The sequence below is a fragment of the Epinephelus fuscoguttatus genome, linkage group LG15 (assembly GCF_011397635.1).
Source record: "Epinephelus fuscoguttatus linkage group LG15, E.fuscoguttatus.final_Chr_v1".
Lineage (NCBI taxonomy): Eukaryota > Metazoa > Chordata > Actinopteri > Perciformes > Serranidae > Epinephelus > Epinephelus fuscoguttatus.
In genome coordinates, this window is record NC_064766.1 from 37,324,176 (window position 1) to 37,351,261 (window position 27,086).

General features: G+C 43.0%; 1 protein-coding gene across 4 annotated transcripts in view; it reads left to right on the top strand.

The window, feature by feature from the left end:
* Positions 1 to 27,086, top strand: part of agap3 (ArfGAP with GTPase domain, ankyrin repeat and PH domain 3) — a 163,847-nt gene that overhangs the window by 40,438 nt on the left and 96,323 nt on the right. Inside the window, exon 1 of one of the 4 annotated variants that reach the window (XM_049598920.1) lies at positions 22,225 to 22,918. The exons of 2 other annotated variants lie outside the window; for them this stretch is intronic. In XM_049598920.1, coding sequence (XP_049454877.1) covers positions 22,798 to 22,918 — 121 coding nt within the window. In that variant the 5' untranslated portion in view covers positions 22,225 to 22,797. Of the gene's footprint in view, positions 1 to 22,224; positions 22,919 to 24,577; positions 26,663 to 27,086 lie in introns of those variants that run through there. One more of the 4 variants, XM_049598918.1, reaches the window with a different exon arrangement.

Here is a 27,086-nt window from a genome sequence, read left to right on the forward strand (position 1 = left end):
GAAGGTGACATGGGCTCTTGGAAGTTTTCGCTATTTTCTGACATTTCATAAACCAAATGATTATTGAACTATATATTCATTCATTCATTTTTCGTAACCGCTTATCTTGTTGGGGGTCACGGGGGGCTGGAGCCTGTCCCAGCTGACATTGGGCGAGAGGCGGGGTATATCCTGGACAGGTCACCAGACTATCGTAGAGACAGACAGACAGACAACCATTCACACCCACATTCACACCTGCGGACAATTTAGAGTCACCAATTAACCTGCATGTCTGGACTGTGGGAGGAAGTCGGAGTACCCGGAGAAAACCCACACTGACACGGGGAGAACATGCAGACTCGAACTTTGAACCCTCCACCCTGGGTTTGGGATTATTCAATAATTTTGGAAAATAATGTGAAGATTAATCAATATTGAAAGTGATGATTAGTTGCAGGCCTACTCATACTACTCGTGAAAATGTCTCTATGCTTATGATATTAAAGGAATACATCACCCCCAAAATTAAATGAATTTGTTTATCAATTAATCACCCTTTTGAAATGTTGAATTTGGGAAGAAAATGTTTGCCTCCATGGTAAACAAAGAATCCAAAAACACAGAAAATTCTCGATGAATTCAAGAAATAGGCTTTTAATAACAGCAAAACTATTTCACAAATGTATTTACAAACTCTCACACAACTCCTGCTGAATAATCCAAGTCTTATTTATCCAGTCGTCTGCTCAGTGCTTCCAAAAACACATGCATTCCCGGCTAAAACGTTACTATTTAAAACACTTCCACCCAGAGCTAAGGGGCACTACTCGTCTATGCGTAAGACTGTTTATGCGCAAGTGTTTTAATAGTACGTTATACCAGAAATGCATGTGTTTGGGAAATACTGAGCATCTGACTGGATAAATGAGACCAGCACGAGTTGTGTGAGAATTTGTAAATGTATGTGTTGATGCAGTTTTGCTGTTGTTCGACGCGGCCCCCATTTGCTTTAATTCATTATGGATTTTCTCCATGTTTGAAATCTTTGTTCACTGTGAAGGCATGCGAAAAAGCAAAGTTTTCTTCACAAATTCAGCGTCACACAAGGTGAATAATTGATATGGAAATGATTATTTGGAGGACTGAAGTATTCCTTTAACCGCCATGCAAACAAAATGATACCACACCAGTCCAGTTGACTCTCTCTCTCTCTCACTGACACTTGTCAATGTGTGCAGTGAGCTCCGAATCCTTCAAAACTACGCAGCCTCCCATTAAAGGTCAAGGCTCGTGTGGTTTTCACATTAGTACCCACTCTAACCACAGTGAAGACCCCGCTGACCACACTCCTGTTTACAGTTTGTGTGGCGAAATGGCAGCCTTAACTAGAAACGCCTATAAAAGGCAGCGGGTAAACAAGGAAACAACGGCAATTTGCATTTGTACATTTATTAATGCAATGCATGAATAATGTTTGTGATGCAGTAAGAGCCTAATTAGCATTCCCTCCTTGTAGCATTTGATCTTCTGTGTAAATATGTTGAGCGTATGAGGACGTCTGCTGCCGTTTCCCCTGAATCATATAGCCCCCCAAGTTCATTTGAGTAGCATCTCTTCAATGGCTAATTATTCACATAAATTTGCAGGCTCTCTGCTGCGTTCCCCCCCTCAGCCAGTCACCTCAGCCATTTTGTTCTTACTTTGAGTGAGAGGCCGATCAACAGTGAGAGATTCCACTGAGGATGCGGAGTGCGTGGGCCACTACCCCACTGATGAGCTTCTTATGTAATATCCGTCTTGCAACCTCTCAGTGCACGCTGCTGGTGGATTGTCCACAGTGAGCACAAGCTGGTGGATTGTGTTGCTATGGCTAACGTTTAAGATCCATGTTTTGTATGCTGGAAATTTAAAACTTAAAAGCTGTAAAAGATACTTATTTTCCAAATTCTGTTAACAGGATTTTAGAAAGTATGAGCAGTGGTTACGCTGTGAATATGCATGTAATGTGTGTCTGTATTTTCTGTTCCTCTTTTAAGATTTTCTACATTTCCTCTCAGTGCAAGCAGTTACAGAGGTTTTGACCTCTGATGTGAAACTCTGTTTATACAATTCAGCTGACAGAGGAACAAAGTAGGTACACCGCAGCAAATTGAAGTGAGACTAAGAGAGTCGCTGTAACAAATGGTATTACCCATGAGTACCGGGGGACGCAGAAATAGAGGGTGTCTGCTGTGTTGCGCCCGTCTCTGCGCGGTACGTGGGCAGAGCTTATGTTGGGATTTAGATGAATCTCCTCCGTTTATTGTGTCAAGGCAGTGCTCAGTCGTTGGCTAAAGTCAGATTAGCTATTTGTTTACTCCCTGCAGCTGTCCCTTCTCCAGGGGCTGTGCACAGATGCTATTATGTTTTGGTTATTATCTGTGGATCTGGAAGTCTATTTGGAGTATATGAAGAAAGGCCAGTGTGCCAGAATTATGCTCTGCCCTTATCACTTCACTGGCTATATTTCTCATTTATTTTGTGGTTTCAGTTGAGTGGGCCAGGACGGTTACGGCACTTTCCCCTGGTGACCTGCGTATTTAATTGAAGGTGACCTTTTCTCACGTTGAAGAGTTTTCCTGTGCGGTGGTGCTGCTTCTGTCACATTCTACAGGAAGTTTATAATCACTACAGACGTCTTAACTTTAAAGGGCTGTAGTGTGACTTTGCCCCGAGCTACTGTTTGTTGATGACACAGATGCTCATTGAGAAGTGGAGAGGCACAATAGCAGAGCACACAAATCAGTAAAACCAACAGTAGATGGAAGCAAATATGAACATTCAAGCTGCGCCTGTGATGGTCGTCACATGAGCCACATCAGCTTTGAAATTTGTGACGTTTCCTCTTTTTAGAAGCAACAAAGTAAGAAGGGATTTCTGACTTTATAATGCTAACATGGATCAAGGTGATTGGTGACATTACTTGTGAGTGAGTAAGCTTTGAATACCTTGATCCATGTCTCCCCAGGCCTTAGATCTATTGCAGCATGAGTCATTGCTGGACCATTAGGAAATATGGAGACACGAACAGGATTACAGCAGACCGGGCAGCTATTTACACGTGAAGAGGATAATTGGCAATCCTTCTCCCACATATTTTTATTATTAGAATAAGCATTAGAAAAGCCAAGAGAGTTTTTTTCTCCACGGTCATTGCCCTGCAGGATCCTAGCAAGTACGGCCCCGGTGTAAGTTATGCACTCTCCGTGGTGTTTGTTTCGTACCGAATGTGCATGTGTCATGACTTTTTCAGTGTGTGCTTTCAAAGCAAAGTCTGCAAAAGTGAAAGCCAGCGCAAATCAGACTGAATCCCAGAGAGCAGCTGCTTATCTGTCAAGTATTTCACAAGCAAACATGTATTTACCTCCTTACACAGTTTACACGGGAAGTTAATTTGCAGTTTGAGGAGCGGGAAATTACTATCGAGCTTGACACTATATACACTCAATCACTTGTTTCTCCTAAATATTTTCTTCAGTGTCACTTCTCTCACGTACTTATCTTGCTGGGTGTCTATTATGATAAAGCATCACAATGTAGTTTTGTACCTTTATAAGTTGCCCTTAAAATCCTTGAAAGAAATAACTTTTATTTGCAGCTGTGGCGGACTGTAAAAGAACATTTCCATTACTGCCAGACTCACTGTCTCCAGCGTGTTCAATAAGGCGTGAATTCATATCCGCCAGTTGGGAGCTTTGAGTCCACAAGATCATCACTTCCTTAATTTGTGCATTAGAGTAAAATCAGGTTGGGTTTTATCTGATCACCTCTCAGGTGATCCTTAAAATCGTCGCTCATTTTGACAGGTAACTTTGACAGGCTTTGTCTTCCAACGCACATTAGGTGAGGGATTATCACTTGACGTCAGGACAAGATTAAAGCAGTGATGTCACCTGAACACACGCATGTAGATGTTCAGGTAGTGGATAGCTGATGATAGTGTGCTGCAGTCAGAATGCAGTAAGCGTCGTTGAATAGAAAGATGGTATCGTTCTTCTCTTTTACTGTAGTAATCATTTAGAAAGGACCTTGTTTGTGCTTGTTTTATTTCAGCGGTTTTATTAGCTTTCAGGGACGTTAATCATCTGTTTGATCGGGTGTAATGGGACCCAGTACATGATGGTAGCATATAGTGCGCCTGACTGCGTACCAACACAAAGAAACAAGATCAAAGGACATGGGCTTGCTTGTTACACAGTCCTCGGGAAAACCTGCTTTGCCTTTGCATATAATAAATTCAGTGGAGCTCAATTTAATCTCAGATTGTCCCAAAACTGTATGCTTCTTATTTTGACTGTGCCTTGGACTGGGATTTTACCAGAAAGGCACAAGTCCCTTCATATGTATCATTACAATTTACATTTAAATCATCATTGTTTAGTCACATAATCTACTTATGGATCCTGACTGTTATGCATTTGCTTGCATAAAGGCTTACGGTACCTGTTTCAAAATATGAGATTTATTTAACAGATTACTTTAAAGGGATACTTTGCCGATTTTCAACCAGCTCTGTATCATAACAGTGTCGGTAGTATGTGAAAAAGAACCATGTTAAACCTCCCTCCATCTTACCAGCGCCCAGATCTCCTTGCTCATTTGCTCCCAAAAAATAATTTCGCTGGCTCTTGGGCTCAAACTACAGATTGTGCTTTATTTCTTAAACACCCGCTGCCTCCACATAAAGACTATAGAAGTGGATCAAGAGAGAGATGTCCCCTCCCCCGTAAAACTAAGCAGCACTGATCAAATATAAACCAAGATTCTGTTACTGTGTTGCCTGTTTCCTGCCTAAGACATTTTTGGAAATATAATTCAGTGCACTGTTTGGCTGCAATACCAGAGTTTGTGACCAGGAAGCATTTACGGCCATACTGTTTCCTGTATTGCAACAGAGGCTGGAAAAACTGAGATCAAATGATAGTCTAGGTAGCACTGATCAAATATGAACTAGTATTCTGTTACTGCATTTCCTAGTTGTCAACTAAAATATTTAAAACAAATTTAAGCTTACTGTTTATCTGCATCTTGAGGTAATTTGTTACCAGGCAGCCGCCATATTGTTTCTTGTGTCAAACAGCCAAGCTTGCATTATGTCACCTGAACACATTCTCACTCCGACCTTGTCACATATCGGGGATTGGTCATGGACTTTCCATGTCCAGATACGAGGTGCAAGGTGCCCTGGGTGCGTTGGTTGTTGATGTTCTGGGACGCCGTGTCAAGTTCTGCCTGTTACGTGCATTGTCCTCTTTCAAAATACACTTCCGTTTGTACAGGAAATTAACCGTTTACATACCGCTTCTCTTTCAAAAAAAAAAAAAAAAAAAAACGCACTACATTTGTGTCGCACCACAAATTGACCTTTTTTTTCCCTTCAGCAAGTAAAGCATATGGTTGGGTTTAGGAAAAAAGAACAGGGTTTGGCTTTATAATCTTACGGGACGCGGACCCATCCACCACCCCTTCAACCCACCCCACTCAGACTTTCACCGCCTTAACTTTCGTTCTTGTCCCGCCACGTTTCCCCCAAACACCACCAGCCACCATTAAACTAAAGCGGCGACTGGCTGTGAATCATGTCAACATTAAAGGGCAGCTTTTTTCATCTGTGTCTGACACCACAAGTCACTGCCCAAGCGTTGGATTTCGACAACTTCGTGGAGTGAGACCAGGTTGGTCACCCACCAGTGGGAGTGTTTATTAGTCTGGTGTTGCGCAGTGCATTCTGGTAGTTGTAGGTTTTCCACCTCTTTAACAAAAACAAATGCCACAGTCCTTGTTCTCTGTTCTCTCTGGTCATGTGGCACCAATTTCAAAAGTATTTGCGTCTTCCTGCTGCAGAGATAGTCCAGTTTTGTGATGAGACCATCTGTCCAGGAATGAAATTGTTCTCCAGTGTCTTAACAAAAGAAGAATCATGCCCTAAATCTGTACCTTTTGTATTGCCATTCATAAAGTTCTTTATCAGGACTCTGAATGAATCTGAATAAATCAGCCCTGTGTTCCAGTAGATAAATTAAGCTTGGGTTATGAGAAAGGGAGACTGATGTCGCCATAATGCCGGCCATCCTGCAGCTGTCACTATGATGAGGCGCGTAACTGACACTGCTGCTGTGCTGATCTCATTGGCATGCAGCAGCAGCGGCCATGCAGCCGGTTCAGACTCAATCCAGACAAAGAGCCTATCGGTCAAAAATAACAGCAAGCTACACAAGCTTTTACCTTTTGAAACCCAAACACTGACCTTGACTTTGAACTGTTTAAACTGCCTTCGTCACAGTAGAGGTAAAACAGGGGGAGGGTTGGGATCCCAGCTATTTTTTGCACCATGCAGTATCTTTCCACCATCAACCCTGAAGCAGCAGAGCGCTGTAGCACCTTTCAGCAGGTTTCTCCCCCCACATGCGCTCACACCTGTCTCTTCCTGGAGCCTAGAAATAGTGCACTGCAGCAGTGTGCTTCTCCGAGGGGTGGGCAGCCATGTGACCTCAGAAAACCATAGTACCTATGGAGATGCCTGAATAAAAATAGCAGAACCGTCATCTATTGTAGATCAGGCGGTGTGGGGGGGCTTCCCCTGAATCTCATTAATCTTGGAGTGTCTGCAGTTATTTATCACGGAGGGTTACGTAACAGAGAATCACATTATAGAGTCGCATCTTCCCAGAAGGTGTGGGAGCAGATGAAGCCGGTGCATCTCGGTGGTTTTTGAAGTGGCAGTTATTCGTAAGGGTCTAGTTAAAGAACAGGTCTCCCTTCTCCAGGGGATGCTGCTGATGCAGTGTTCGGCAAACACGGGGAGGGTGGAGAGTTGTGGGCGGATAGGATCGAGTTAAAGATGAAGAGACGCAGAAGGAGGGAGGAGGAGGAAGAAGAGGAGGAGGAGAACCTGAAGGAGATCACGTTCTTGTGTCATTTCTGCTGTTTTCCAGTGGCCCAAACCGAAACACTGAGCTCATTAGGCTGCTTATTTCACTCTGGATTACACAGGGGGCGATAAGGGATGCCTGTGGAGTGTGTATGTGCCTCTGTGTATCATACTCCAACACAATCAACCCTCTGTGGCAGGGGGAAAAATCAATTGCTGAAAAGTTAGCATGGATTGGAGGTGTAGGAGGTTATGACACTTCAAATCTCAATGAGGCAGTAATGCTGAATAATAATGTACACTGCACATGCTCTGCATAGAAGATATTTGCTATTAAGTGCGTTCAAGAGGCCTCAGGTAAATGAAATATATAAACCAGGGCACATCAGCATCTCAAGTGCAGCATATTTGCTCGTGCTCATTAAATGCCCATTTATCGCAATTTAGATGTAATTTTCTTTGCTGCCAATAATTTGTTTCAGGTGGGAATGTGTGTACTGCTCACTTGCTGAAATTATTGCAGCCTAAGTCGAACACCAGCAATGCTCTGCGTCTCTTATGCACAGATAATCACAGATTTATCACATTAAGTGCAGAGATGATGACAGCATCATTCCCATGGATGTTTTGCTTTATTCACCTGGCCCCTATTTTCCCTTGTTTATGTGTCAAAGTGACTAATTGAGACAACAATTTTTGAACCAGAATTGAAAGAGACTGCAGCAGCTGTAGCAGCAAAACAGGCTGCACTGTAATCCCTATAAGCAATTGTGCACCGTCAATTTACGTCCATTTGAGGGGATTGTTTTTGCCACTGATAGATTGTTGTTAAAGGTGTTTGACAGTGTTAAGGAAAAGACCCTACAGAGATATGAAATGTTTTACTTTACTTTTTGCCGGAGTGGAGAAGGAGAAGTCTCATTCTGAACTCTAGCAAGAGGTGACTTGTTAAAGGAAAAACTACAGGAAAAATGTTAGTTCAGCACCTCTTCCCCGGCACAATAAAAACCACAAACACCCACTAACATCTGGCTTTTGTGTTTAATTGGAAAGTTTACTACTAGCAAGCACACCTGAGGCAATTGATTCAGCAGTAGCCGCAGGTATGTATCGGCTTCAGCTCCGATCAGCAGTGATGGAAATACAACACGCTCATTTTAGCCCCTTTACAGGTGAAATGCAAAGATGAGTTGGTGCTAATTGCCGTCCGTCTCTGCCTAAGCAGCACTCGTAAAATCAATCCAAATTTGGTCAGCAGAAAGAGAGACTGAGTGAGTTAGAGATATAAACAAAGAAGTAACCACAGTTACATTTTTAACAGGCTTTACTGTTTACTAGCCTGTTTTCTCACCTCTGACATTCCCGTGTTTAAAAAATCCCCACACACACGTTGGTGAAGATTCTCAGTCATCCAGGTTATAGTAATCATAAGTGCTAAATCGTGGGCAACTGGACTTGCTTGAGTCTCTTTAGACGTTTCGACTTTGACCCAAAGAGGCTTCTTCAGTTCATACACACTAATTTTGGTGAAAAAGGAGGTATGAGAGTTGGGGAAAGGAGTGCTTGGTAGAGTGTGTTTTGTTGGAGCACAGAAAGGGGCTGTATCCACCAAAATTATTTTTTTCTGAGGCTGGCATATTTTTTTTTATGCTTCGCCATGGAATGCTTTGTATTTATGCCCTGCCAAAAATGCCGGCAGTGCGATGACGAGGCACTGGGCATGAACTGGGACGTGTTTTTTTTTCCAGAGAGTTGAAAAATTATGAAAGTTGAAATTTAACTTTGGGTAAAAGTGTAGCGCTCATTTTGGTCACTTTGGACATTTAATCACAGTGGAAGAGAGATCAACCATCACATCTTACATGCACAAGTGCTGAACAACACTCAAATGGAGTAAAAATCTGTTAATATACTGCTTATATATTATGTTTCCTCTCATGAACCCACACAGACTGGCGGTTCCGTCCTCTCTCTCCCTGCATGCTTCAGCCTTTACCCCAGCCAAAGCAAGTACTCCAACTTGTGCCGACGTGTTTGCTTCCCAAGGACAGTATTAAAATATAAAATATCTTCTACATGTTCTTTGTTCCGTATCAAAGCAATTAGCCGCGACCATCTCAGCTGAAAAAATGCCTCCAAAGCGCTCTCAAAAGCTCCCAGCTCAACTTTTCCCCGAGGAGCGCCTGTCATTTTCAGGTGGCTTTGGTGGACACAGGGCCAAAGCGTAGCTTAGTGTTATCTAAAAGATTTTCAATGCCATAGCTGAATATTACTATTATTCAATTATTTTCATCGTTTTTTTAGAATAACAAGGAAACATGAAGCATAAACACTGCAACCACAACATCCAAACCCACCCTGCCCCTCCCTAAGGCAGCCCTACACAGATAAACAAATGGACACCGCTTAATACACATGAATATACAAAAATACAGAGTCAAGACAGACTGATGATAATAATCAGGTATTGCAAGTGAATCAACAGAGCAGAATGGACCTGAACAAGTGAAGAAAGGGAAAAAAATTAGGGGCAATATTATATTTCCATACTATAACAGGCACATGTAGGCATTATATCACATTTCTTTAAGTATAGACATTACTATAATAGTCAAGGAATGGTTGCCATACTGATTCTTGAGTGGTATATCTGAGCTTTTCCATATTCAAGTGAGCCGTGACATCATTGACCCAGCGTCTAAACAGAGGAGGCAGGGCCATAGCTGAATAGTGAGCTGATTTCAACAATGTGGAAAAGCCAAAGATTTCAGGACAAGACTTCTTCTTTAGCAAGACTTTGTTACACACTCTAACAAACACACCAGATCTGCGAAAGGTAAGAATGTGAAATGTTTAATCTGTCTGTAGGGTCCTTTCTATAATGTTTACAGACAGCACTGTCTCTCAATTCTGGTCCAGTGTCAAAAACTTGTTGTCTCCATGAGTCACTGAGACACAAGAACTTGGAAAAATAGGGTCCAGGATGAAAAATACAGAAGTTTCCCTTTAAAGGTCTTAACTGTACTTGTATGGCGGCTGCCTGCTTGAACACTCTCCACAGAGCTGCAGAAGTTATTAAATGAATCTCTTTGGTACAGCAGATATGTGCCTCCATTAAATTGACTCGATTCTGACACTTCCCAAAGGGAGAACTCCCCCATGTCTAATAAAGATGGCCTGTCAGCATTCGGAAGAAGTCGATCCCAAGGCTGGATGTGAGTCTGAACGAGCTGAGTTGATCTCTTGTGGTGATTCTCGAGAAAAAGTATGAGTGTTTAGATGGATATCAGTTAATATGAATTCCAAGTACATTTTATTGTTTCCTCTTTTTCCCCCTCAGGTTGAATACAAAGCACTTATCTCTTCATATGATATCTTACAGTGGCGTCCCCCTCCCCGTGTTTCCTCAAACCAACAAAAATTGGTTAATGCAGTTTTTGTCTACTCTCTTTGATAGCCAGTAGTTCTGTGTAGTGTTTTTATATCTTTCAGCTGTCAGTGTCAAAACCTGACAAAGACTCTGCGGTAAAATATCAGATGGAGTCAGAGAAACTGTGTATTCAGCACACCGTGGTGCCCTGCGGAGAATCTGATCTGCTGATCAGCACTTTGGATACCCTCACATTTAAAGATGACAAAAAGGAAAAATGACGAGCTCATGTTTCTATATTACTGTTTTGTTTGCGAGTATGTTAAGCTGTGTGTTTTTTTATTTTAATATCAGAGCTAGTAAGTCTCGGTGCTGCCATTTTCAGACTTGGTTGACATTATAACAAAAGCCCTCGGGCAGGCCTCATTTCTCGAAAGCCAAATTGCAGGAAATACTAGTCGGGTACCATCACTCAGTGTCTCCACGTCCAGTTTAATCAGCTTTTTTTGGGTTCACCTCGACCTGCCGCTCGTGCCCACATCTTACTGGATTGAAACACTGCGCATAATGAAATGTTTCCTCCTCCGATGTACCTGGCAGCGACAGGATGATGTGTCATTATGTTAAGGGCACCTAAAAATGTCACGAGGAGCGTGTAATGTAACTGCTCCATACTGACTTTGACAAATAGACCTGTCATGAAACTTCACCAATTAGGATACAGATGTTTTGCGCTGGCCTCTCCAGCCTCGATGTCTGTGTCGTTCAGGCACTGTAGACGGCGACTGAGGTGGAACTAAGCCTCTGTGTCTGGCTGTCTGACTGAGGACATGTTCTCATCCAGAATACTGATGGCACGTCATTTCTGATAGAGGTTCACAACGTTTCCTATAAATGATTTCAAAGTTATTCAATTTCACGCTGAAGCCCCACTTTTGAAGCCTCGGGGAGATTTCAGGCCTGTGCAAGCTGCAGGGGGAGAATCTATATACCTGTCAATTTTGAGTTTTTGATATCATGATATTATAAGTAAATCGATTTTTTTTCTTTGCAAAGATCTTTATACAGGCAATCTGCAGGTCCTTGATTTTGTTTTAGTTTGAGGTCTTAAAATTTGAATTTGTAATTTTTTGACCCTGCTCTAAGCCCTGCCCCATGTGATGGTCTGTCAAGCTTTCGGATAACAAGGAATGCTGCAATTTTTTTTGGAAAAATGAAAAAGAGATTGCAGAGGGAAGCAGACAGAGGAGTCTACAAGATATATTCAGGGTGTCTAACTCACTCAGCAGCAAAAACCTAACTAAACACTACAGATTACAGTGTAAAAGTGAACCATCACATCACTGCTGATCGACACAGCAGACAATGAATATAAAGGGAAACGTCTGCTAATATTCAACCAGCTGTGTGGCATCGCAGTGTGTGCAGATGAATGATGTTTGGCTTCCCCCCATGCTGCCAGCCACTAAACCTCCACTGACTTACGGCGGGGGCTCAGAGGGAAGCCAAACAACATTCATCTTCACACACTGCGATGACACACAGCTGGTTGAATATCAGCAAAGTTTCCCTGCTTCCCTTCACTGGTTCCTGTACAGCAGGGTCGGTCTTTGTTGCACTGTTGTAATCATTAAAAAGCAAAAGCAGCATGTGTATACATTCAGTAGGCTACATCTTCAGTAGCTAGCTAGCTAACCCTACACTTTCCAGGGTTTGATTTTGGTTTTGGAACAGGGAAGAAACGTATATCTTTTTCCAGCCTTTCCAGGTAACGAGTATCATTAATACACGTCAAGTCCTTCTCTGTGAAACTCCACATTTCTGATGTTACAAATCTTTAAACCTAACACTGAACCTAATACTGTCTTTTTACTTTATACTTACATTTACAGTACCTGTTGGCAAAATGTAGATTAGTCGACTGGTTATTAAACGTTGCTACCCTCGCTAGTCGGCACCCAAAAAAAATTGTCGTTACACCAAGACAAGGGGGAGGAGTTTGAATCAGCAGACCGGTACAAGTCTGTCAGTGTTCGACGCAGAAAATATGTCCGGACCTCACACATACTCACGCCAGAGGGATCTGTTCTCGCTATGCTGAACAAAAGAGGTGGCGCATGGAAGATGTATGTGTGTGTATCAATTTCTGTTCGCACTCATTCACAAGAGAGTTCCCACCTTAGTGTGTGTTTTTTAATGAAAATGATTGAGATGTTAAATACACAGTCAATAACTAATAACTTTTGTTTAGAGAATTTTCATAATGCATGGTTCGAACAGCGACACATTTCAGTGGCATTTAAAATACAATTTAGTTATTGAAAAATGTGGTTAACTATTTCATATGGCTCTTATAATATACATAATATTTTTTTGGACAATGTTTAACCTTGTAGATTAAATTCTGCCCAATTCTGGCTGTTTTTCAAGTACTTTGTTACTTTTAGACTAGTCAAAGAGTGCAAGTTTAAACCTCCCTAAGGGAGATTAGTTCTTAAGAACATCCCCTATTCCTACATAAAACCTACCCATATGGGACCACATATATACTATCTTCTTTATACATACCGGCAATCATTAAATAATCCGTCCAAAAATCATCCATATTTGTATAAAAATGATCTTGACAAGATCTTACAAAGCCCTAAATCAAAGTGTCTGCTGCCTGTAGACACCCTGCAATATGTTTACCTCACCTTTGTGCCCGTTGCTCCCTATGCACCATGCTAATTGTTAGTAACCAAGTTACACGGTGCCCGTGATACCGTGCGCCATTTAACTTGAACTGTTGGAGCGTGTCTTAATCGTCAATCACCTGTGGAACTAAATCTCCCAGAGCTATTTCACAGACTGAGGATTTGAGATTTTCATCAGTCACAGATATGCTAGTTAAATGAACATAACAACAATTAATCCCACATTGAATACCCAATCGATGATGCGTCACTATCCTGGAGCCATTATCTGTTGAAAACTGATTACATAACTGTTTGCAGTAAGCAAATGGCACCGTATCAAGGGAGGAACACTGCATCCTTTCACACAGAGTTCTTATTTTGTAAACCTGAGGTTCATGAACTGTATCAGCTTGATAGAAACAAATAATAGACTCCTGTGTTAGATCAGTCAGCAGCTGCTCCATAGGTTTGCATGTTATTAGCACTGGCAGGGGGGCATCAGTAGGAATGATGGTCTTCCTCCTGACTTCTTTGTAAAATGGTGTTGTCAGCTTCATAACGAAGCGCCCAGCTTATTGTCTCAGCATGCAGGGGCGGCACAGGAACGGAGACAAAAGGCGTGGGAAATTACATGGGAGCTTGTGCCCAAATGTGTCGCTATTCTTGGCCCTCTTTTTGGAACAGCACGGAAAGAAAAGGAAGAAGACTGAACAGAATTGTATTATATACACTGTAGATTTATTGCTCCTTCTATAGAAATACAGCCGAGAGAAATCCATCAGACTTGTGGTTTTGCATGTAAACCACACAAAGATTTGTTTGGTTGAAATGGTTGATGTTATGACTGGCATCTCCAGAGCATCATTAAAAAGTAGCAAGGGCACATAAAAAATCAGAACTGAAGTAAAATCAGCTTAATAGCTTTGGGAACTTTATTGTATCGTAGCAGGATGACGTCATTTTGTGGCTGACTAATGTTGTGATTGGCAGCTCCATTTATTTTAACAACTGCAGTAACGGGATGGCGCTGAGATACAAGAATGCAACTGAAGGCCAGATGGTGCATGACAGATTACGTGTTGCTCTTACAAGGAGGAAATTAGAGAAAGAAGATGATCCATGTAGCATGATCGCTCAGAGGGTGTAGATATTGGTGGGTGAGATGGCGACATATGCAAAGTTGCAGCTAGTCCCTCAATACTCAAAGCTCCTCTCAGAATGATACGGCAGCCGGGTTAAGGATTTCTCTCAGTTCAAATTGGGCCTCACAAACTGTGTCCTACGTCTGACCTCTGGTGCTCCACAGAGATGTCAGCACATAGCACATTACAGTAGGGATGCACTGATTGTGAAACTCTGGGTCGATACTAATATCAATGTTTTTTTTGGCTGATTGCAGATACAAATACAGATTTTTTTTTAGATAGATAGATAGATAGATAGATCTCACTCTAATATTGCTGTGAAAACATTCCAAATTTTGTCTTCAAACAACCGTATTTACTGTAAAACTTCAATTAGTAGCCCAGGCTATTATTTGCTTAAATCACCGAAATCAACAGGCCTATATTTGGGACAGGCCTTTAATTCATTGCAGACAAAACTGTTGCTCAGCAAAGATGGCAAATACGATCAAAGTGCTTATTTCAACCAGTATGAATATTACTTGTATAAAAATTAGGCTTCAGATAACACATCAATTATGAATCATTCATTTGATCTGGCTCCAACAGGCAAGTCATCAGAGACAGAGAGCATTTGCCCTCCACGATTACAGCATCCAACATACAACCCCAACACCACTTTATCCTCTTAAAACAATGCTCACAGCTTCATTTTTATGAAAAACCCTTTTCATTCTTTTGATCTCAGAACCCTTACGGACTAAAGAAATATGAATAACTTACCAGGTAATCGGGGACTGGACACATATTCTGGTTTTATGACCGCTTCAGAGGAAGGGAGTCATCTTTTTTTGTCATGGCAGTAAATCTTAAAGAATTACAGTCATCTCTGGTGCTTATGGTTTCAGTAAAATGAACTGAGAGATTGAATGATGGAGAATCTTACCGAGCTAACAATGTGTAGCATCTCCATATTGACAAAAGTTTAAACATTTATATCTGTATGTGCGATCTGAACAGCTAACTAATGTTAAATCAAGTGGGTCACCAACAACTTAATGTATACATCCAAAGAATGTCTATAAAAATGAACTGCTTGGCAACCAGACCAGGCGTCTAATTGAGACAGGCGTTTATTCGTCAAAATGTGTAGCCACACCAGGCTAGTAAAGGAGACTAGGTGTTTAATTTGGACTCTGCTTTTAATTGAAGTTTTATGGTGTTTAAGTTTCTTGCCAAAATGAAATTTACAAGTTTACATTTGAACACATCATGACAACATTATAAAACTTCTCCCAATACTCCTTTACTCCTTTTTACTGAATAGAGCTTAAACGCATCATCATGTAACTCAATGCAACCTCCGTTAGCTAATGGCTAACATTAACTAGCTATCCTCCCGCTGATTACAGCATGGATTTGGGGTTCACAATGTAGCATTATCAGGGAAAGTGAGTTTACTGCGTCCTTTTGTCTGTAAGGCGTCCAAAAAGACGTGTTCTCTTGCCCCTGGGACAAATGGATGCTTTTAGCCTCGAGCCCTGCTTGTTGGCCTGCGCAACGTTGATATGAAGCAGCAGAATAAAACGTTGGCCACTGCCATGAGTGACTGTAATCTTATTTGCTGATAGGCTGATGGCAGTCAACAAGGCATATACAGGTATCGATGTTTGGCCGATGTGTCGGTGCATCCGCACATTATTGGTAAGTGAGCTGATTCACTAAAAGTGTAACTCATCCGTGCTCCCTGATGATGATCTTTCAGGTCGTCTCTGCATAATAATACCAAAAATAATACTGATATAACTTCTTCTACATTATAAAGATTACAGAATGCAGTACCACATCAAAGCTGTTGCATAAAGCGAGTTTGAAGGCAAGTTTCAAAAGATGACACCAGAAGTAAGCGGGGGTTTGCAAACTAATGTGTAGAGGAGGAGGACTGGGAGCCACCAGCCCACACAAACCTGCCAGTAAAAACTGTGCATCTCTCTGCAGCTTCCTCCTACGTTCTCTCACTGGTCATTTTGTCATCTTCTACAAACCAGTTTATGCCTCCGTGTTCCCCCCCCCCCCATTCCCAGTTGTTGGAATTCACGCTGCCCTTTTTCTGTGTTCAGTTGTTCCATTCTCTCTGGCCAAGTCTGCAGACCTCACCCACAGTTTTCTGCACCTTTAATTTCTTCATCTGACACATCAAAGGAATAGTAACATTGGCTGCAGGGCGGTTGTGGTGGTTGCAAGAAGCAACAGTCAGAAAGTCAAGACTACCGCCTATTCATCCACCCATGCATGTTCAGTACATTTGCAGGTACAAACACACACACAGCAAACACACTGTTCCCGGGCACTTTATGTTTAGAATCATTTTCTGTCAGAGGAAACAGGTAAATTAGCCGTGAGCATCCTGGATGTCAAACATTTCAATAAGGGGCCTTCATGCTGCTCATACAGCTTAGGTTATGCAACGAATACACACTCTTGTCCCTGTCTCTCTCCCATTCAGTCTCATACATTCTCCGTCTTTCTCTTACACACACTATACAAAACGCACAAGCTCTCACACAAGTGCAAAACCTGAATTTTAGAGACAGAAGCGTCTGGAATTTTTTCACAACCTCCCACAGACGTCCTCGAACCTATCATTTTCTCTGCAGTGGAGCAATGGTGACGTATGCTCGTCGCTAGTGCAGCTGAATTTTAAAAAGCTCTACACCCACGCTCAATGCCACTACTGCAAGCATAATTATCATAAACTTTCCTTGCTGTCTGTAGCCGTTCCGTCTCTGTGTATGATTCTCCTGACTTATTCATTCGCTGATATTAAATCAGTGTGGATGCAGAGAGGGGAGGGTGAAAGGGGTCTGGTAAACTGATGTCTTTTTGAAAATTGTGAGGTCACTGTGTAATCACTGGTGCTGTTTAATCACCTGGGTGTGTGAGGGAACCGAAAGCACATGTTTGCTTATTCTCACTGTGTGTGTTTTTGCGTGTAGCGGTACATGTGTTCCTGCATGCACAGATGCACAGATTGGCTTATGTCGCACCCAAACTGCAGTTTGTTTACTTTACATCTCACTCTGGCATTTGGGAATAAACGCTGTTGTACATTAATTTAGAGGAGAAACACCTCATTTCAGGTTTAAGCCACAGCGAGCATTCCTGTGTGTGTTTCTTTATCAAATTATAATTCAGATCTTTCAAGGGAATTCGCTGTTTGACAGACCTGTTTGTAATTTTGGGGGGAGTCACATCAAGTGTTAATTGTGCCACAGAGAGCTGAATAGTCACACCCAGGAAAATAGAGGAACTCCCTCATGGCTGCCCACACTTATGATTAACTGTGGTAATTTATTCCCCCTTTTTTCTTAAAGATGTAGTGACAGATTTTTAATTTTAGTTATTTTATCCCTAGTTAGGTTTCCACAGTGGTCTGATCTGCCCTGGGTGTTGTGGAACTTGATCGCCATACACCTGAGGAACCCACAGTAACACTTGCACTGTAATTAGAAATGATTCAGTTATATCCTTACATTATGCAAATTAATTCACACATGACATCTCCCAAGGGCTGCAATTATCAATTACTTTCATTAGTAATTTAATGTCCATCAGGGGATGTCATCATAGCTTGTTTTCTATAGCCCCTTTTACACTGCCAGATTTTCGGCGAATGTTGGGCCGTTTTGCCGGCAAGCTGCGAGCGTTTAGACACACAGAGCCGGATTGGCGAGTTGATCCGAGGTGCCCAGTTTTCCGCCTCGTAGGGTAGTCACATTGGCGGAACCCTTTTAGTTTAAACAGACCAAGGCGGCCTTCCACAACGGGAGGGGCTGTTGAAGACTTGTGGGAGGAGCTGTTGATGACGCTGCACGTGCGAGCCGCTGGCGGTGGATAAACAGCAAGCAGCTAGTAGCAAGAGGGAAACGCAAACCTGACAGACACTGTAAAGATGAGCAACTGGGGAGACAAGGAATTGCGTGCCCTCCTTGTCCTCGCAAACGAAGAGGCCATTAACCGTCAGATGACGGGGACGGTGAAGAACGGGCCGACTTATGAGAGAATCTCTGAAGGACTGACCAGCCGTGGCTTCCCTCCCACGTCACTGTTTACGTCACACGCTGAGCTACACGTTTTGTTACTTGCTCACGCCCCCCATTGCCCCGAAAAAGGCACATTCTGTATTAACAAAAGTAGGCAGGTGGCATTTTGCTGCACTCCCCGATTTTGCTTTTATACTGCCAATGCTGAAAAAAGACTGATTGGGCTTTCCTGCAAATTTGCACAATTCCTGTTTAAAAAGGGCTACAGTGACTTACTCAGAGGGAACTCATTCAGCAGCTCCTCTGGCAGCAGCACAGCATCTCTCCCTCTCCTCTCTCGCAGTGCGCACACAGGAGCAGATGTCGTCAAGTGATTTTGTCATAAACCTTTGGCAATGTAAACCCACATGGTGCTCATGGCTCGACAAAAAACGACATACATGTGAATGTGCAATAGTTAACGTTGCATAACAGCCTGTCACAGGTTACAGTTTGATGAATAGAGGAGAAATGGCAGAGCATAAGAATATTTTATGAATGTAAACATAGTCACTCCCTGTCATCTTCATCTTCATTCAAAACAAGTCAATTTGCAACACAATAATTCAGCATATTTCAAATGTGATATTTCAGTGGGTCATTTAAGCCTAGGACTGCAGTTATCAGGCAGTCTGGTAGTTTTGTGCATTTGAGATGTATTATTAATATGATGTTGATTTGGGTCAGTGCAGCCCAGATGTATGACCATGAGAATTCTTATGTCTGCTTCCCTGTATTTACTTGAACTAAGTCTCAATATTTTTCTGTTTTTTGCCCAAAAGCAGCACAGCTTCTTGCATTCGGTGCTGGCAACCAGCTAAAATTGAAAATCCAAGAGATGGTGTCGGGAGTCATTTGGTATGATTGAAGCCTCGGGCAGACCATCGTACAGGGTGGATTAGCAATTCAGAGCTCATGTGTCTGGTCTGTGATGACGCCAATCACTGTTTCTGACGGTGTCCATTGAGGTTAGAGGTCTCTTCAGTCAAGAACTTTTTTTCTGCTAACCGTGAATCATTTCCTTCTCTCGCTGTGCAATAAGTTCTTACTTTCATACGTGGCTATATTTAAAAGCGTGACATCAACACCTGAAAAAAGAAAAGTCATGAACATATTTATTCTCATGAAACCTTGTGAGTCACTGTCGCAAGCTTTGGCACTGATTTGTCATGCAGAGCTCTGACTGAACCCCTCTAAATAATGCAGCTGACACATGTATGTTGTGCTTTCAGAAAGTAGGTAACACGGGAGATTTTATCCTGGAGAATGCTAGATGCAGGTGTGAGCCCTGTGCTGTTGTGTATGTGTGAATGAGGTCAGCAGCACCTTATCGATAAAAAAAAGAAGCCGTGTTCAGCTGCAACCACCTACCAGCCTTATGCTGATCATCCTAAGTCAGGTCGTCACCTTCATCGCCTGTTCCTGTTACCCTGTTTGCCGGAGGAAGCAAACTGTCCTCTCGAAAGCATCTACATATGTGCATGGCTGTCGCCCTCACACTGACTCATGTTCTAATACTGACGAGGGGCTAGTAAGCTTTACTCATGGCTTGGATGCATCATGCAATATGCTAGACAACACCAGCATTTGTTGGACGTGGCGTCTGGGTCTTTATATAAAGTCACCAGTGCTGCCCGTCTGTCATGTCTGCAGTTGGAACGTATCTGTCCTCTGCTTCCTGCTAATAGGTATTCAGAAGGTATCACAACCCCTGAAATTGCTTAAGCCCTGAAGGTAATTGATGATACTGTGAAAACCTTCCCCAGTTCAGCCACTCACTATCTGGAGGCTTACAGTCGCAGCTGACTGCAGCATGGAGACATCCGAGAGAGGTTGTCTAATTTCAAAAGTTAGCTCAAACTTTGACAAGAATTTCTTTGTAGACATGTTTTGCTGTTGAAAATATTTAAAAAATGCATCCCCTCTGGATGTGATAAGTGTATTGAGTCAAATTATCTCAACTGAAAATGCAAATACTATTTATTAACATCATTGAATTCAATCAAGAGGAGGTGGCAGAAATACAGGCAATCTAATTAGGGACTGTGATGAATTCTTCCAGTAAAACTATATTAATGATACTTGAATCTTGAATTTAATCTGGGTGTTATTTTCCATTAGAAACCCAAAACAAAAATGTCCGCTCTTGTATTTTAATTAACTTTAAATATACTGTTTATCCGTGCAGCGCACTCACATTGTATATTGTATTTCTTTAATGCTGGAAAATAGGGCTTTTGGGATATTCAACAAAATCTGTTAATGCATCTTACTGTTTATGACAGATTGTAGTTCTTAGGATGCTGTTTCAGGGATTTTTTAGCTCCTATTTCAGAGTGGGTAATCTCCCATCGCAGGGGAAACAGTGAGTGACGTATGTGTTTCATTAGCCATGTTAGCAACAAAGAACACAAAACACAAAAAGCAAAGAAAACATGGACAAATGGACCGTCAGTGAAGTTCAGGCTCTACTGTGCATATACATGTTATGCAGTGAGGGAAATACAACCTGATTTTGACTCATCAAAGATAAGAAAAGATAAGATAAGACTTTAGTCCCTCACTGGAGAAATTCACACGTTACGGCAGCACAAGAGTCAGAAGCAAGAGAACAAAATTCATTCATTCATTTTCTGTAACTGCTTATCCTGTTGGGGGGTCACAGGGAAGAGAAGGCTGAGACACGGGGTCAAACGTGGGGGGATTGCACATGCACAGTAAAATCTGGTCTGCACTTCCTCAAAGGCTCAGTAGATGGCGTGAGACCGCGGAATAAGGGGGATGTGCATGCATGTCATTTTCACAGCTTATTACTGGACTGTCACTGGTGGCCTGCGTTGTGGGTGAAAGTGACAGAGATGCAATTCCGACAACTTCAGGCAGCCGCCGTCCAAAAGTCCAAGCAGACCGCACCAAGCGCACTCCTTGATCGCCTGAGTGGATCCTGCGCTTTTTCTAGCGCCCCTGCTGTCACCCTCCAGCATCGCAGCTCAAGTTAAACTGTGCATGTGCAATCCCCCCATGTTTGACCCCGTGTCTCAGCCTTCTCTTGAATAGCCTTGGATTGTGGGAGGAAGCTGGAGCGCCTGGAGGAAACCCACGCTGACACAGAGAGAACATGCAAACTTTGCCCAGAAGGTTCCAGGAACCCTCTTGCTGTGAGGCAACAATGCTAACCACTGTTCCACAGTGCCACCCAAACTACATAAAATGAGTATAAAAACTTTACACACTATATACAACTTTCTATACAGATACTGTATGTCCATGATTCATAGTTGCACAGGATACCCGTAATATACATGGTGTGTAGTGTATTAACTGCAGAAATATATAGATATTAATGCACAGTCAGTGGAGGATGTGACACAGTTAAAATATAAAGGATATGGATATATGATTATGAGTAAATAGAATATAACCTGAGGTAAAACTGGTGTAAAGTGCTGCCATGTTATAAGTGGCAGGTGTTGAAAATAGTGTTATGTTATGATGTCTTGTAAAGAATCTGACTGCTGTCGCAATGACAGACGTGCGGTATCGCTCCTTCATGCGTTGTGGAAACAAATCTAAATATAAGAATCTTTGACAGCCAACTTGCGTCACTTCAGCGTTCCTAGTGTGAATGCAAACAGAAAGGCAGCCCTTGAAGGTATGTAAATCTTTAGGATAGATGGATACTGGACAGTTCTCTAAGGGAGTCCCCAGAATTGGTTGGTACGAAAAAGTTTAATGATGATAAGAACTAAGATTTTAGTGATAGTTTTTAAGGACTTTGGTGTAGCCTCAGGGAAGAACAGGACAAAGTCAAGTCAGTCAGACCCATGTTGTCAAAACAACAGCATTACAGTCATGTTTGTAACCGTGACACACAGATGAAGAGATAAATGGCCAACACACACAGCATGACATCTGCTCACAATCAGACTGATGTGCACACACAGATACGGAGGCGGAGGGTAATTCAGGAACCTCAAAACATGCTAATCCAGTTTTCCTGAAAAACCCTCCCAGCTGCCGTCAAGATACGGTTACAACAAGAGGGGGAAACATTAAGCTGTGGGACAGAGGAGGAGAGAGGGGCACACAAGAGAAGCTCTGTTACCAAGTCAGCACTTTGAAATCACAGGATTTACCACAGCGCAGGTTTCCTCTGGACCGAACCGCAGCAGAGACAACAGGATAGTGGATTAACTTTAATCCTATCAGTGTTTCTTATGCTGGACCCTGTTAGCCAACACCTGCATTACAAATCACCAGGAGGAAATGACTCTAAGTGAACCGTGACACGCGGCCTCTCTAGGCCGCTTCCTCAGACTGTCCAGTAACCAGGTGGGCTTCTGCTGGTAACCACATTATCAGGTCTGCATGGAGGGCACATCATGGCCACAGCGTGATGCAACTGACAAAAGAGGGAGTATTTTTGTGTAGCCATGCCGGACAAAAGCGACAGGGGACCTACATGTTCGAGCTGAGAAATTGAGCTGCATGGATATTTTCATAGAAATTCATGAAAGAAGCACCCATGAGAAGCGCAAAATGAAAAGATGACCAACAATTTGGAGTGACACATGATATCTCAGGCACCTGGATGTTTTCGTTTTGAATGGATGTATTGTGAGTCATGGAGGACTCCCTTTTGAGGTAGACTATGTTGCTGTGCTTCGGGGGTCGTAGACGAACTCGACGCCACCAGATCCACTGGAGCGAAAAGGACTGTTTGCTTGACGATGAGCCTCAGATCATTCCAAACCCCTGCTTCCTTGACACAGGTAAAGGCCTGCACAGTGAGCTTCGACAGCTTAGCATGGAGCCTAACTTCACTGTGAAGGTTGACGTTTTACTGGTAATACTTGCTCATAAGAAACATCAAGTTCCCCTGATTGTGTCGGTGTGGTTACAGTGCATGATGAAATGTAAAGCACTGGTTTTCCTGGAACAGTCCCTTCAGTATTTTCAGTTGTTTTCATTCCAGCACCACTCAGTCTGCTGATAAGAACACAAAAGGAGAAAATGCACTGACTAACACCTCCAGTATCAGTACTCACATGTACTGTAAATAGTGTGTAATGGCAAAGGCCTTGATTTAAATGAGTGTAAAGTAATATCATTTTGAAGCAGTTTGAAGCAATGTTTTCCGTCAGCCTGAAGTAATGATCAGCGTCTAAGCAATTTAAAGGCTTCAGGGTGTTTTTAAATCAAGCGCTAGTGAGAGTCACAAAGCTGCTGTGACGCTCAGATGGCAACTTCCAGCCTCATGGTTACACTGGATTTCCCAGAGTGACGCACACTGAGAATGTGTGTTGCCATTTTGTTCTACTCTCTCTGCCAAAAAACCCTCATGAGCAGTAATGCTAAATTCTGATCATGCACCTGTGTTGGGGTTTATTATGTAACACAGGAAATGTTGTAATGAGAGGTTTCAGTCGGAAATCAAAATATAGACAGGGTGGTTCTGATCTGGTGTCATGAAAACAATGTTCTGGCAAATTATCCCAGTGTTGGTGATATGTGATATAAATGTAACCTCAGGGAAAAATTTCCCCAGTTTTTTGTTTCCTACCAGCATTTTTCTGTCTTTGACCACAAAGGGGCAGTGTTCCAGCCCAAACCACACTGTAACTACTGCAGAGCTGAGCAGGTAAAATCTGGCTTGATTCAGATGATGCTCTGTGTATATATATATTTATATATATATATATATTACTTGTTCCTATATTTGATGGGCCCATTTCAGTTCACTAAAGCATCATAGAGCTCCACACCTGTGAAGAAGAGGAAATGGAACAGAAAAATGTCAAGGCTGTTTGGTCCATTAAGCTTGAGCTCTCCCACGGTGTGTGGGCTGGGTAGTGGGAAGCGTGGTGTGCAGTTGTGTGGATACTTCATGTTACTAACACAGGTTACGTTTGCATTTGTGTTCTTTTAGGCCCTGTAGTGAGAGGCGTTTTTTTTTTTTAATAGTATTTCTCTATCAAAGATAAGAGCAAACTGTATATGACCTGAACAGTATAGCTATGCTGGACCCTTTAATTTAACACAGCGTGGTGGTCTCTAAAATGTGGACATATTAACAAAGAACTTGGTGAACTGTGTTCTCTCTTCTTCCATTAAACATGGGAACGTCACCCTTTTTGTGTTTTGCCATTGGTCAGGAGACAAAGTGTCCATTCATGGCTGGGAGTCTTTGTTGATTACAGCAGTGTGTAATCAGCTCAGTCCTCTCTCAATCTCATGTTCACTTTTGTCTGTTTATGTCTCTGGGGGCCACTCGCAGCTCCGGAGAAATCAGGAGGGCGTGTTTAACGCCTGTGGGATCCATTCCTTGTTTTCCATGTGTCCCGGGGGGTTGGAAGGCAGCTGAAAGTTCAAACAGAGACACACTCCCTCATGCTCTGCATGGCAAGAGCTCAGAGATTAAGGGGTTTGTCTGCACCGCCAACAACAAGGACTGCTCACAGTTCGTAACTTGCCAAAGAGGAAGGGTGATCTGTTTTTTTTGTTATGTTTTTGTTTTGTTTTTTCAAAGTTGCAACCTTTGCAGCTATTACAGATTTGACTTTGTTGCAAAACAATCAGTGGATAACCAGTTTTTCTTTTGTTCATCTGCCTGTGCAAGACAGGTAGAACAAAGTGTGGAGGGAAAGCAGCTACCATCTGAATGCCTGTGTGAGTCTGTGTGAGTAAAGCAGCCAGAGGATGCAGGTGGCAGCGAGGCTTTGCTCTAACTTGTTTGAAGTTTTTTTCCCATGTCAAAGGTGAAGGATTATGCCTGGCATAGGAATTTAGTCTTCAAATGCAGGACTTTATGAGCTGAATCTCAACAACTCCTGGGCAGAATGTGAACATTTACTCATGCTACACGCTTGTGAATGAGGATGTATGTGTGAATCAATTTGAGTGAAGTGCCATGCTATTCCTTAGCAGTGGGACCGTGGATGCGACCCCAAGGAGTACAGCTATTGGCCAACAGCAGCAGGGGAAAACCGTTTACCACATCTCTGTAATCCTGAACGAAACACAGGGAGATGCGCTGGTGTCAGGGCTGGGAATGGGCCGGGTCACCCACACCCTGGTGGAGAATTGCCAGCCAGGAGGAGAGATAATTAAAGTTGTGCCAATGGAGAACAGCCCCAGGCTGGGCAGGGCACGGCAGGAGTTTGACAGGTGGCCCTCCCTGAGCCGCTCAGGTAGAGCTGGGATACAAAGAGAGGAGGTAGTTGTGGAGGAGAATGAGGAGGAGTTGGAGGAGGTGGAGGGAAAAATGAAGACCGACAGGTTTTTGAAACAACCCTTCAAGAACTCCAATACTTCCTCACAGAAAGACAGAGACGTGGCAAAGGCAGCCGCTCAGACAGACACTCAGGAGCAACACATTCAGAGCGCAACATTACGATCTGTCACTGTCCACGCTAAAGGGCTCGTCTTTGGGGACCATGGCCCAGTCACAGGACATAGCTCTCTGCCTCGGGCTGTGTTGCGAAGGTCGCGTCAGGATGAAGCCCCGCTGGGTAGAAGAACGTTGAGCATGTATGGCGACTCAGTCAAGCAGCAAAGAGATTCTCAACCTGAGCAAGAAAGGCGGCTGCGGAGGCCCAGGAGTGTGTGCATGCTGGCAGGCCCAGGTCCAGTCCAGTTGGAACCCCGGACCCAGCACCCCTTCAAAAGAGCAGGTGTTTCAGAGAACAACCAGCAGAACAGGAACAGGAAGGCTGAGTTGAGGGCTGTGGATGGCCTCAATGCTGTTGCATCTCAGAGGCCTTCATCCCCCACAGAGGTGACCCCCAGGCTCCGCCAGAGGAGCTGGAGGCCCAGGCCTGTCAGTATGACAGTATTGGAGCTCAGAAAGAGGGGCTCTGATGATGAGATAGACAGCCAGAAGAGCTGCAGCCACATAGGCAGCGATGGAGGAGGCTTGCTCAAAGGGGGCTTCCGTTGGAGGCTGTTTGGCAAATCATCTCAAGATAAGAGCAAGGAGAAGGAAGGTGACAAAGATGCAAAATCTTCTCCCAAATCTGACGCTCCAAAAACTACACTTAGCTCCTTAAGACGGAGCCTCAGTCTGCGAATCAGGAGGACTCGACCCCGGGACAAGGTTACTTTAGGGTCTGAAAGTGAGTTAAAGGACGACTCTCGGACTAAAAGTACATCTGAGGACACAACAATGCCTCCGCGGCCTTTCTCATACCTCACTGGAAGAACTCTTCCAACTTCCAGTGAGCAGACTGGGGATGGGGGGATGCAGTACATTCAGTACCACAGTAGAGGGAAGGTCAAGGTAATGGAGGTACCCCTCTGTCCAACAAAACTGTCTTCCAAACCAGTTCAGGAAGAACCAAGCATATGGCAGCTCATAGCCAACCGTTTCAGGAAGAAAGAGCAGCCATGCAGTGGCAAATGTGAAACCCAGCAGTCCCAGAGCAAAGACACAGACCAGTATCCCCTGGCCGGGAATAATAAGTCACAGCCAGTCGCCATAGAGACTCCGGCAGGCATTGACTCCCACAAAGGTCAAGGTAAGACCTGCAAGATCGCTGAATTTATTTCTCAGCTCAGTTCTCCATTTACAGCCCCCCCCCTTCACTGCACAGAAAGTTACACGGAAGTGCAGTTTTTTTTAGACGGACAGGCAAATGAAAAACACATGGGGAATTGTGAGTTTGGATGGCGTTCAAAAACGTCTGGTTCCAGAGTCTTTTTGGAATTTCTATTTTGGGTGCTTTATTTCCTCAGTGTTTTTCATGTGTGTAAGCACTTACACAGCGATTAATTTTCCTTACATGAGATTTTTTTAAGTTGAGTAAACGTCTAGGTAAGTACAGTGAATTCAAATCACCAGTGACTGATACGAACACATTATGAAATAGCTTGTTTTTCAGTGGTGCAACTGAAGTGTAACACAGCCCCAGTGCTGTTTCTGTGTTACCCAGATACAGGACA